The sequence below is a fragment of the Salvia hispanica genome, chromosome 3, assembly GCF_023119035.1.
Source record: "Salvia hispanica cultivar TCC Black 2014 chromosome 3, UniMelb_Shisp_WGS_1.0, whole genome shotgun sequence".
Classification (NCBI taxonomy): Eukaryota; Viridiplantae; Streptophyta; class Magnoliopsida; order Lamiales; family Lamiaceae; genus Salvia; species Salvia hispanica.
In genome coordinates, this window is record NC_062967.1 from 21,238,024 (window position 1) to 21,250,640 (window position 12,617).

General features: G+C 37.9%; 1 protein-coding gene across 3 annotated transcripts; it reads right to left on the minus strand.

Moving 5' to 3' along the window:
• Positions 1-780: 780 nt before the first annotated feature.
• LOC125216128 lies at positions 781-2,424 on the minus strand. Of its 3 annotated transcripts, none has more exons than XM_048117758.1 (3): positions 2,301-2,424; positions 1,767-1,817; positions 781-1,580 (listed from the first exon to the last, which is right to left on the minus strand). In XM_048117758.1, exons 1-3 carry the CDS (start codon positions 2,420-2,422, stop codon positions 872-874), a joined length of 882 nt encoding a protein of 293 aa, XP_047973715.1. In that variant the 5' UTR covers positions 2,423-2,424; the 3' UTR covers positions 781-871. The 3 variants fall into 3 exon arrangements, with proteins under 3 accessions (XP_047973715.1, XP_047973713.1, XP_047973714.1); XM_048117756.1 differs by having other exon boundaries at positions 781-1,631; XM_048117757.1 differs by having other exon boundaries at positions 781-1,631; positions 1,767-1,824; positions 2,301-2,376.
• Positions 2,425-12,617: the final 10,193 nt, after the last annotated feature.

Genomic DNA, 12,617 nt, shown 5'->3' on the forward strand with positions numbered 1-12,617 from the left:
ATTTTGTATATAATGCTTCAAGTTGAGTGACACATAATCTTGTTGATTTATTGGTATGTGGAGAATAGAGAAAGGATCCATATGTTAAATTAGGACTGATGACACTATAGTTAATATCCTCATAAGGTTAATCCTAAGGGCGTGGGTTTTTTAAGGGTCTAAATAATCTTTTAGGAGTTATTAGCTAAGATTGACAACCTTAATGGTATTGTCCAGTCAACGGCAGTAATTGGATGACTCGCCCTACTAAATTAATAAACTAAATTGTAAAATCAATATCCTCGTAATTCCATTATTCGCCTTATTTTTATTATTCATTTTGTTTATTTAATTATTTCTGGCTAAGTTTATAAATCTCAAACTAAAACTTTTGTGTCTACAGATAGTATATGATGCTTATAGCTAGGTGTAATCTTATTCTTTTTGTTTATAATGACTTTAGTTATATTAAATCTACTTTGTATACTTGCATATATTTTTAATGTTAATAAATTGTGGATCATTTGTTTGAGTGAAACAATTTATTGAGCTTTGTAATGAGAATGACAAACATCACCCAAACTAAACATTAGCTTTTACTCCGTAGTGTGATTAATTTTTTGAACAATTTTCTATTCTAAATTCTTGGTTTTAAGGTTTATCCTTAAATTTAATAATTAGGTACATTACTAGCATTTTTAGATTATTTTCATAATATTAGGAATAATAATGTCAATGCAATCAAGAATGATTTTTCAGAACCTCTAATTAATTGAAAACGTAATTTACTAAATATAAATGTTTGACGAAAAAATAGTTTCCCTACTATTTATATGAAATAAATAATTGTCCCTACTATTTATATGAAATAAATAACTGAAAAGGGTATGGATCACCACAACCCTTTCAACACTCTCATAATAGGAGCAAAGCAGGTGACCTTGACAGGTGCATTCGATTTCTCAACCCGTTTTCGTGTATTCGATTCCTTAGTCCGTTTATGTGCATTCAATTTCTCAACCCGTTTCCGTGTTTTCGATTCTCTAGCCCATTTTTGTGCATTTGATTTCTCAACCCGTTTCCATGTATTCGATTCCTTAGCCCATTTCTGTGCCCGCGATTCCTCAACCCGTTTTTGACTGACAAAATTGACCCGATCGCCATTTCTCAACACGTGTATGTCATTGATCTCAACTCTTTTTTCGTCCAAGACTCTAACGAAGATAGCACCATATATCTTCACACCAATCTGCTTCAACTCCATGAAGCTACAAGGGAGCACTAGGAGCTTCCCCGCAACATCTCCCTTCTCCAAGCAGGTGATCGTGATCGTGATCCAATCATTCGATTCCTTAGCCCATTTATCACTGTCTCTTAACATACCAATGCCACTGATCCCATTTCCTTCTTCGTTCAAGACTTTCGTTTCCTCAGCAAAAACGATCAGATCGCCATTTCTCACCACACGAATGTCATCAATCTCAGCTCCATTATCGAGCAAGACTCTAGAGAAAGAAGCACCATATATCTGCATCCCAACATGCTTTAGTTCCTCGAAGCTACTCGGGAGTACCAAGCGCTTCCTTAAAGCATGAACTTCTCTATTCCATGAATGCAAACAAGTGATTGTGATGATCTCTACCACATCGTTTCTTCAATTTAAAAAACATAAAATAAAACAATTACACTATTTGAAAATTTTAAAAACATTATACATACCACAATGAATTAATTAAATTCATCTGACCTGAGTGAGACAAATTACCTAAGTAAACAAGAACTCATACCTGTAAATATGACCCGATGCAAGTACTCCCTCCGTCCTCCAATATGTGTCTCTATTGACTCAACAAGAATTTTAAGAAATATAAAGAAACTGAGTTAGAAAAAATTAGTGGCTTCTGAGTCCCATTTATTCTCCCCGTCCCATTGAAGATGATCCACTTTAATTTTTAGTTTGTCCAATCCAAGATGATCCATTACTACTTTTATTCTCTTACTTTATTCTCTCTACTAACACAAAAATAAACTGCATAGAATCTTGTACCGCTCAAAAAGAGGTTATCGTCATTGAGACACTGGGATTATATATTAGTATTATAATCAAATAATGAGTTGGTAAAATATGTGGTCCACTTTCAAAAGTATTCAAAATTAAATAAGAAAGAATAGACCAAAATGAAAAAACTATCACACATAATGATAAACAAAGAAAGTAAATTAGTTTCATTAGGCAAACTCATTTAATTAATTAATAATCTTGTTATCAAGATTATAAACAAGAAATCAAATGAACAAGAAAAGCAAGAGAGTGGACGAACCTATAGAAGCCATCATAAGGTAATGAAGAAGAAGGAGGAGAAGGAATGGAAGAGAGCTGCTTTGTTTCGGCATTGCGACGGGCAGAGAGGGCTCCGGCTGCGGCTGCTGCAGACATGGCCATTGTTTATGTAGAAATATGGTTGCATTTTTTTTAAATGAGGAGTATATAATATTATGCGATGGAATCGGCCCAACCTTAGCGATTAAGAAACGGTGAGAAATGGTCAAGAAGTGATAAGATGCTGAATTGTAGGCTTAACTCCTAATTACTATTTTATTAGTTTATGGTTAGGATTTAATAGATTTCAAAGTATGTGATTAGTTAGGATTGAATAAATTATTTTATGTCCTTAATTAGGATATGATAGAAAAGCAAGCTGTTTACAGATGTGGAAGTGGACATAGTGGATGGTGGAAATTTTCAAATTATCTAACCGACCTAGTAAGTGTTTTACTTTTGAATTTTATATCACCTTTCTTGTTTTTATTTCCAATGGAGTGGACATGAAGCTATAATTTGTTTTGTATTAAGACAGATGAGCTGCAACATTTTTCTGGCATGGTGGCAACGCTAGAGGAAGCGGTTTTGGATTCAAAGGCTAAATGCTCTTCTTTGGAGCATATAGAGAGAGTATTAATGTGGTTTACTAAAAATCTAAGGACATTTGGATATGTCTCATCCTAAGACTTGAGCAATCAAATTTATCTTAATCCAATTAAAGTTAATTTTGAAAATATTAATCTAGTCGACATTTTTCACAAATTTTACATACGGAAGATCTATTGAGATCAATATTGATTTACCTTTTAAATCCAAATTACCAAATCTGAGCTCCCTGTCGTACTACAATAATGTATCTTGGAATAAGACTATTATTGGAACTAGACATTATTAATATTCTATTCTTGGAACTCTAATATTCATCAACCAATGGAACTCTAACCCTTCCCCTCAAATTAACGGGACTTCCAATACTTAACTTACTGCCTTTATTAGAATATATGCAAGTTGATCTATAGATTGAACAAATGGGAACTCAATAATTCCTTCCTTGGTTGATGAAGTGTCTGTCCACTTCAACGTGTTTTGTTCGATCATTCTGAATTGGATTTTCTGCAATGCTAATCGCGGCATCGTTATCACACAATAATCACATATTTTTTGTGATAAAAACTCAATTCCTCTATCAATCTTCTAAGCCACAATATCTATGTCAAACCATTTTCAGATTAAATTCCGCCTTTGCACTTTATAATGCTACGACCTTCTATTTCTTGCTCTTCTAAGTGACTAAATTTTCTCCAACAAATGTAAAGTACCTAGAATTGGATTTACTATCTCCTGGTTTCCAGCCCGGTCGACATTTGTATAACCATTAATCTCCAAATGTTCATTCTTCTTGAACATAATTCCATGATCAAAGGTTTCTTTGAGGTGGCGGACAACTAACAATGTTGCTTCAAGGGGATCCTTATGGGGTCAGTGCATAAACTGATCACACACTTACTGCAGATGCGGTATAGTGTGTGACAAGTAGAATAATATTCTTACTAACCTTTGAAACCTCCCTCGGTCGACAAGTAGAATAATAGGTTGTCAAAATTCTGTCGCCAGATTCTGTCATCAGATATCGAATGGAGAGATGTCAGGATGACACTTTGTTCCACAGGTTGATTTGTGTTTAAGACCTGCTCGGCGACATAAGTAGTTAGCTTGGGTTTACCTTCATTAGGGTAATGATCATGGGGCATAGGCATCCAACTTAGCATGTCAACATTTGATACCTCATTTAATTCCTCCCCCCTCGACTGGTAAGCCAGTGTTGTAAAAGAATTCTGCTTCTAGGAAATTACAGTTCATTGTGGTAATAATATCTATCGGTTTTTTTGGATCGTAACATATATATCCCTTTTGATTGATCCCACACCCAATGAAAACCCATTTAATCACACAATGGGCTAGTTTCATTTGTTCTTGTTTTGGAACATGAACAAACACGGAGTATCCAAAGTAAAGCTGGAGGGACACTGGTTGATAAAATTTGAAGTAGGGTTTTGAGATTAAGGATTCAAGTAGGGAAATGATTTATGAGGTATACTGACGTAGCAATTGCTTCGGGCTTAAAATATTTTGGGACTTTTGAATAAAAAATAAGTGCCCTAGTCATTTCTAAAATAATTCAATTTTTGCGTTCAGCTACCCATTCTGTTCGGGCATGTAGGCACAAGAAGTTTGGTGAATCAGACACAAAAATCTTTTCATTTTTGTGTTAACAAACTCCCGCCATTATTGAAGGATTTTAATTTTTGTTTGAAACTTGGTAAGAATAATTGCATAAAATTCAAAAAAAAATAGAGAAGATATGAGATTTGTTTTTCAAAAAATAAACCCATGTCATACGAGTGCAATCATCAATGAATGAGAAAAAGTATTTCAAACCGTTCACTCCAGGAATTGGACAAGGACCCCACGTATCTGAATGTATCAAAGAAAAAACTAAGTCAACTCTAGTGTTGCTGAGTTTAAAATATTTTCTGTGGCTCTTAGCCAAAACGCAGGTTTCACACTCAAAAACAATTTTTTTCATAAGATGTGGAAATAGAAGTTTTAAATAACTAGAAGACGAATGCCCTAACCGCCTATGCCATAACTATGTTTCCTGTTCTAAAGATCCATGAGCCAACATCGCTCTGCCAGTTTGAGCTATCTCATCCACATAGTATAACCCACGGCGTTCGGTGCCAAGCCCAATAATCGTCCCCTTCCGGATATCCTGAAGAAAACAAAATTTAGAATGCATTAGAAGAGTGCAATTGAGTTCTCGTATTACCTGACTAATAGATAATTTTAATGTTAATTGTAGGGGATATATGAACAGTGTCAGCCCTCTCGAATAGGGAAAAATCACCGCTCGCAATTTCAACATATGTTCATTTTGCTCCAAATAATTCACCAAAGTTTGACCCATCGCAGATCACCTGCCGCCTGACGTCGCCGGTCTGCCGTTCTTAGTTAGGATTTGTGCGGGTCTACCAATGTCGCCCTCGGCTACTTGGCTGCCCATCGGGGCAGAAAATTGTTCTTCCCCTTCGTCTCTCCCAATCACATACTTTCCAGGTTCCTGTAAACATGTCTCCTTTGTATGTTTCGTCATTATGCAGTGACTGCTAAATAGCTTGGATTATTCAACCTGAGGTCGATTGGAGAAGGAATCGTGCGAGGGCTGACCTCGGTCTCTTGGTGGCAGCGGTCGTCTGTTGTGGCTCCGTTAAAGTGGCGGTGGTCCGCCAGTTCGGCCTTCGAATCCCACCCTAATTACCGAATCAAGGGTTTGGGGTGGGGGCTTCCAAATTTCAATACATGTTTCTTCTTGTTTTGCAATTCCAAAAGCGTCTTCTGCCAAGGGCTCATGGCTTTGTTTTAGGAGCTCTCGTCGGAGAGCATCGTATTTGTCATCCAAATCAGATAGAACTTGGTACAACCTTTTGATTTATGTCTCTTTTGTTTATGTATTGACTCTCTTCTCGCAACTGATACGCTCGTATTTTTCACTGTTTTAAGGCCATTATTTGGTCTGTTTTTAGTATCAAAATCACATTACATGTCCATTATTTGCATATTTTATACATTTTGGTATTTTGACGTGTTTTGTGAGAAATATGCATATTTGAGCCGAAAAAGGGATTCAAAACACAAAGCCTGAAAATCTGGAGTTCAGACGGCGACCGACGACCACCACAACGTGTACGGCGACCGCTGGCGCCCGACAGCCAGTAGCTTGTAGCGGCCCGCCTCGGAAAATGGTACTAGAAAAGGAGTCTCTCCCGGAGGCCCGCCACTGAAGAGGCAGAGACTCTGGATTGATGCGTGGCGACCGCCGGAGATCATGCGGCGGCCCGCCGTGAAAAGCGGCGAATCCAACTTGACCTAGATTTGGCTCCAAGATTTACCATATTTTGCAGATCCTTTCCTTCTATGATGAGGAGCTATTTTTCCCTATAAATAAGACATCAAACTTCATCAAACCAGAGCCTCTTTTTGCAACATAATTTCCAGAGATTAAAAGCTAGAGTATTTCATTATGCAAGGAGTTGAAGAAGGATTCAAGATCATCAAGAACGACAAGGATTCAACCTACGGGTTTTATTTGATTTAGTTTTATGTTCCAATTGTTTTCCCTTCAATCTATGTGTTTAGATTATTACGTCATGTGTAACTAAATTCATAGGATTCTAGGGATGTGTTAGTAATGACTTTGGTTATACAATTCCTATTTTCTATTTAATATTCGTTTTATTTTTACTTTGTTTCTTCCCTAAGTTAATCTTGACGCTTTACGTTTGAGTGACACATTCTGTGCTGATATAATATAACTTGCTTCATAACTGTGAGAGAGTTCTATCGAGTTAGGTCCACTTAGTAGACACTACAATTAGCTTCCTTTAAAATGGTATTGAGAGTGAGGACTTTTCAAGGGTCTTAGGAGCTTTTCCGAGTTACGTGTTAGGATTGACAACCCTAATGTTAGTAATCAACGTTTGCATCGCATGAGCATAAGCTAGGTGACTCGTCCTATCAAAATAATAATTGTGCTATGGTATTGTAGTTCGGAATTTGTATAACCATAATTGTGAACGCACATCCCTGGAATTTCCTTATCTTTATATTTTATCTTTGTGATTTATCTGCAACTAGTTGTTTATTGCTTGCAATTGTTTTCCGTTTTCAAAGTTTTCAAAACTCTTTCGGTTTTCCAAATAGTAATTGAGTTCTAGTACAATCCGTGTTTGTTTTCTCTGTGTTCGATATCCGGTACTGACCTTTAGCTATACTGTTGTTACTCTGTATAATTGCAGGTATTAATAGTGCTAAAAAATATTGCATCGGCAACATGTGTCGGGGCAGGGCTTTCGGGCGTTACATTCGACCTACAAAATTTCTGGAGGTTGCCCAAATATTTTTCTAGGGACTCATTCCCTTGTTTGAGTTAGTTGGATCTTATCTTGAGATCGTAGAATTAGACAGGGTCGGCTCTGCACCTGAATGTTGTTGCGAGGCTCCGTGATGCACTTTTTATTAGCATTAAATAAAACCTACAAGTATACAGAGTATATATAGTATAGCTAATGGTCTATATTGGATATCGAACACATGGAAAACAATCACAGATTGGCTATTAAATAAATAGGAATTGTGATACAATTATTATTTAGATGCTTATTTAGTTAGATAAATTAGGGATTTGCATATCTTTTCCATATATTTATTATCTTCTCCATCAAGTTAGGTTATTAGTATTATAAAATAGGAACTATTGTTATCTTTTGGAATCAATCAATGAAATAACATATTTTGCTCTACTTGTTTTATCGTTTATTTTCTTTCTGCAAACCCTAGTTCGGATTTGATCCCGGCGCATGCCCGCGATGTCCACTTTTATCTCTCGGCCGCCGACCTCTCGTTGTCGTCGGAATTTTGTTAAGGGATTGCACCCTTAACAATTCCCTTAATAATAGGTGCTTTCATTTCGTGATCTCACCTTCCCATCCATAAACTTTGCGATGTCAAATCTGGATATGGTTTGCACATCAGAATTGCCCAATTTCGAGATCTATCAAGTATCAAGTATTGACTGTGATTACCGGATTAGAGATGCGGCCGGACAGGACCAATCGCCGCTTTGACATACTCTGTGCGCAGTCGCAGTCGGATCTCGACCCGGCATTTGTGCCACTGGAAAACAGGCCCATGAGTCCACCAGATTACATCATACCTCGCGCCAGCACTACCGTGACTACTCAGCACATGATGTCGAGACACATGGCCCACTCGCCATCTGTGTTTATACAACCGGACCATCCGAACCCTGCCCTAAACTGGCAGTCATCGTCTACATTCCAGCAGTCGTTCATTGCACAGCAAAGACAGAGCATTTGCTGGAACCCACCGAGCAGTCGGATGCTTCCGGAGTTCCCTCCATACGATCAACCACCAACATGCCCAAACTCTTGTTGGGATCTGCCGGGTGGTCATGTGCCCTATCACTAACATGGGCAGTCGTGGTTGCAACCGAAGTACCTAAATCCACGATCCGATTTCGTTACGTTGGTCCACTACGGCTCTCCTGCATGAGAAAACAAGTAGTCGGCCCCGAACCCAAATTTTGGGTGGTGTCCGCCGCCCCAAAACCAACAGTGGCAGTAGAACCACCAACCAACATGGTGGGACCCACCCAGTTAGCAGCAGTTATGGGGTCTTACAGCTTACGATCAGCCTGCAGTTGCTGCTGCCCCGCCTAACAGCGACAATTTCCAATGTCTCTTGTGTAAAGTTGTGGCATCTATGGTGCAAGTAGATGAAGATGGTTCAACTCTTTTATTGGGGATGAATCATGGAGCTAAACCCAGAGAACTCGGTCCTTTAGAATTTAACCTTGCACCCGAGGATCAATGTGAAGAGTTGTCAAGGCTACCACCTGCGAGACTCGAGACACGAGACAAGACTTTCAATTTGGAGGAGAAACTGAAACGTGTTGTTGTCCCACCACCATCGTCGTTGCCCGTGGCTATCCCGAACTCAATAAAAAAGGTAACCTCAAATCCGGGCCCTAATCGTTTCTACCTCGAATCATTGGAATTTGCTTTCCAACCAGGATATTATTTCTGAAACTCAATTCCACAAGAAAAGTGTACTCCGTCGAGAGTACATTTGAAGAAAATGTCAAACATTTGGAGAAAGATAGCGAGGGTTCTCATCGTGTGGAGAGGAAGAGGCATCGGTAAACAATTAAGATGAGTATGCTTCTACCAAGGAAGTGAAGAAGATGGTCACATCACTCAATGTTGCTCAGGAGGTGCATATTGAGATGCGGACATGGCTTAAATCCATTATGAATGTAGATGTTGTTACTTCAATAAATATCATCTATGGAAGAGCTGTGGATAGTAGCAACTACAAGGACTTGGCTTCACATCCCAATTTGGATGGTTTCCTTGTGGGTAGTGCTTCTCTTAAGCAGAAATTTGGTTACGAGAAAAATTCGAGACTCCTCGCTCTCGATTACGAAAGGAGAAATTCACTTGTTCTGTGCCCATTTGATCCCGGAGGGGATGCCTCGCCAAAGCTTCTTCTTTCAACTCTCTCTTTGTTGCTTCATGATTCCCACCTTGAGGATAAGGTGGATTTCAACCGTGGAGGAGTTGATACGATTATTATTTAGATGCTTATTTAGTTAGATAAATTAGGGATTTGCATATCTTTTCCATATATTTATTAGCTTCTTCATCAAGTTAGGTTATTAGTATCATAAATAGGAACTATTGTTATCTTTTGGAATCAATAAATGAAATAACATATTTTGCTCTACTTGTTTTATCGTTTATTTTCTTTCTGCAAACCCTAGCTTGGATTTAATCCCGGGGCAAGCCCACGACATCCACTTTTATCTCTCCGCCGCCGACCTCTCGTCGTCAGTGAAATCTTGTTAAGGGATTGCACCCTTAACAAACTGTATACACCAAAGTCGTTACTAACACATCCTTAGAATTCTATAAACTTAGTTACACATAATTGAATAAAAACATAGAAAGAATAAGAATTATTACAATAGAATCCAAAGGTTGAATCTTGTAGTCTTGATCTTCTCTTGAATCCACTCTTCAAACTCCTTAAGCAATGACAAATAGTGGAAGGGACTCTCATATATTATGATGTGGAAAATATGCAGAAAAAGGTTCATTTCTATGCGTCGCGTTTTCCCAGCGGTCGCTGGAAATCATTCTTTAGCTTATGTATCCCAAATAGCGGTCGCTGCTCTTTGTTCAGCGGTCGCTGGCAATCATTTTTCACAAAACACGTGAAAATACCAAAATATAAAAATAATGCAAATAATAGACATGTAATGCAACTTTGACACTCAAAACGGACCAAATAATGGTCTTAAAGCAGTGCAAAATCCGAGAGTATCACTCTGCCATAACGCCTTGGTAGTTTGATGTTGAGTGAATTGTTGTACTCCCTCCGTCTGCCATTAGGAGTCCCATTTTTTGGGTCTCACATGTATATATTAGTTTTAAGAAATGTTAAAAAAAGTGGGTGAAAAAAGTTAGTTGAATAAGGGTCTCACATGTATATATTAGTTTTAAATGAAACGTGAGTGGAATGAGTTAGTGGAAGGTGGGACACTTTTACCATTTTTATGGTAAAAGTGTCACGGGACTCTTATTCACGGACGGACTAAAATGAAAAAACGGGACTCCTATTCATGGACGGAGGGAGTATAATGAGTTTTGGCTCCATGTTTTGGATGAGTGAACATGGTGAAGTTGTCAGCTTGTCATTTCTTGAACTTTGGGTCGGTGGTTTTGGGAGGCTTCTGATCTCCCTCGAGGTGGGACCAAACAAGAAAGTTTTTTCCGTCTAACTTGAATTCCACTGATACCGATTCAACATATTTGGCATTTTGTATTTGGTTTGGTTGGTACTCACTTGGTCTTGGTTGTTTTTCAGTCTTGAGAATGTGTGGTGGTAGGGGCTGATTTTTTCCTTGGTTTAGTCAAGGGTTTGAGGGGGTGTGGAACTATGATGAGAACTTCTTTGAGTTCTCAAAAACAAATCAGGATCGAAATCTTGCTCGTGATAATGAGAGGATTGCAATCTTGTTGGACTTGAGTGTCCTAACTTGATGGAATGGGCGTCGTGTTCCCACTACCCCAAATATCAAGTCAAAGAAATTTATAAGTTCTCTTTTTTGAAAATCCTTCCTGCATACTGTTGGTTAGTATAAGGCAAGTTGGGATGTCGAACCCACATAGAACAGTAACTCAAACATAAGAGGATTGATCACAGGAGGCGGTTGGTTGTGCAGGCACGCTTTATCTTTTGGATTAGTTGCTAACTAAATACTCTAGGTCGGAACTTAATTAAAGGTAAACAACTTGGACAAGTAAATTAACTAGGCATGCAACATATAAAAAAGCAATAACACTTATATTTAGAGAAAGTGGTGAACTAATCTAGGAAATCAGATAAAAGTTGGGCAGGTATATGTGAGTGGACATGCTAAACAGTATGCAACGATGGCAGAAAGTAGACATGTAGTCACATACATTTGCAGACATTGAAAGAAAATAAAGAACAATTAAACTAATCTATCACAGAAAAAAGAGATGGAATTCTTGCATTGTACCATGAGGTACAAAGGAGTAAAATTCAGAAAAGAAAGGTAAAGGGGGAAAAGAAAGGTACGCTCGGAATTTAGGGAAACAACGGCTAATGATGTCCTTAGCATATGCATAAGTTAAGAAAAACCAAATTAACACCTTGGAAAACGCAAATAAAAGCAAATAAATATTCAAACATATAATTTAACTAAAAATGAAGAACAAAGCAGCAATATCTTCGTCCCATAAGCAATGCAACTTAATAGCCAACTAACCAAACGAAAGCACCTAGTCCAAGCAATCTAGCGCAAAGAAAATATAAACTAATCTACCCATGCATTTCAAACACGATATAAATGTTGAAACAGAAACTAATTGACCAAACCTTTAGCATTTAAAACTAAAATTTGTCATCACAAAAAAGCATTTAAGATCTCTAACTAGAAAGTATCGTAAATCACATAGCACGAAACATAGCAAAGCTTGTAACATGGACGCAAGTTTGAATGAGTTTGCAAAAGCTTGTAACTTGAAATCTTGAGATCGAACTTGAAAACGTAGAGAAAGCTTGTAGATTAACTAAGAAAGCGAGTAACAAAACTTGTAAATCTAACTAGGAAAGCATATTGAAGGTTCAAAGCATGTAAAGGGAAACTAAAATAGAGGCTAAAAGTCTTCTTTCAAGAGCATAAGTCCCTCTACTAAGAGCATAAATTAGAGGTAAGGCCTGGATCACGTGCGATGCACATGTGGTAGAGAGCATAGTCTTCGAGAAGTCCACCCGTTTAATTTGCAGTTGGAATCATTTGCTAGATTGAGTTTATGCCCCATGTCGGCCAACTTTCTTGGCTGAGCACTTGGGAACCACTTGATCATCCTTCATCAGCATGCAAAACCCTTCAATCTTCTTCTTTGTTCCGAATCGTTCTCTCTATGCGGTGCATTTACGTATCCTTCCCTTTTCGCACCAAAACATTACACCTAAACATGCAAATAACATCATTAAAGAGCAAAAAAGAACTAGAATCCGTGGATTGAAAATGATACCCAACACCTATGTATTTGTAAGGGTGTTGGGGATTCTTGAGATACTACAACAAAATGTGTCTTGGAACAAGACTATTGGAACTAGACATTATTAATGTTCTATTCTT

What these genes read in the sequence shown, in the direction of transcription:
- LOC125216128 (XM_048117756.1), bottom strand. Translation starts at nt 2,422, where the DNA reads ATGGCCATGTCTGCAGCAGCCGCAGCCGGAGCCCTCTCTGCCCGTCGC. An exon ending in CCTTATGATGGCTTCTATAG is followed by an intron (nt 1,818 to 2,300) that starts GTTCGTCCACTC and finishes TTGAGTCAATAG; the next exon opens with AGACACATATTGGAGGACGG. An exon ending in GCATCGGGTCATATTTACAG is followed by an intron (nt 1,632 to 1,766) that starts GTATGAGTTCTT and finishes TTTAAATTGAAG; the next exon opens with AAACGATGTGGTAGAGATCA.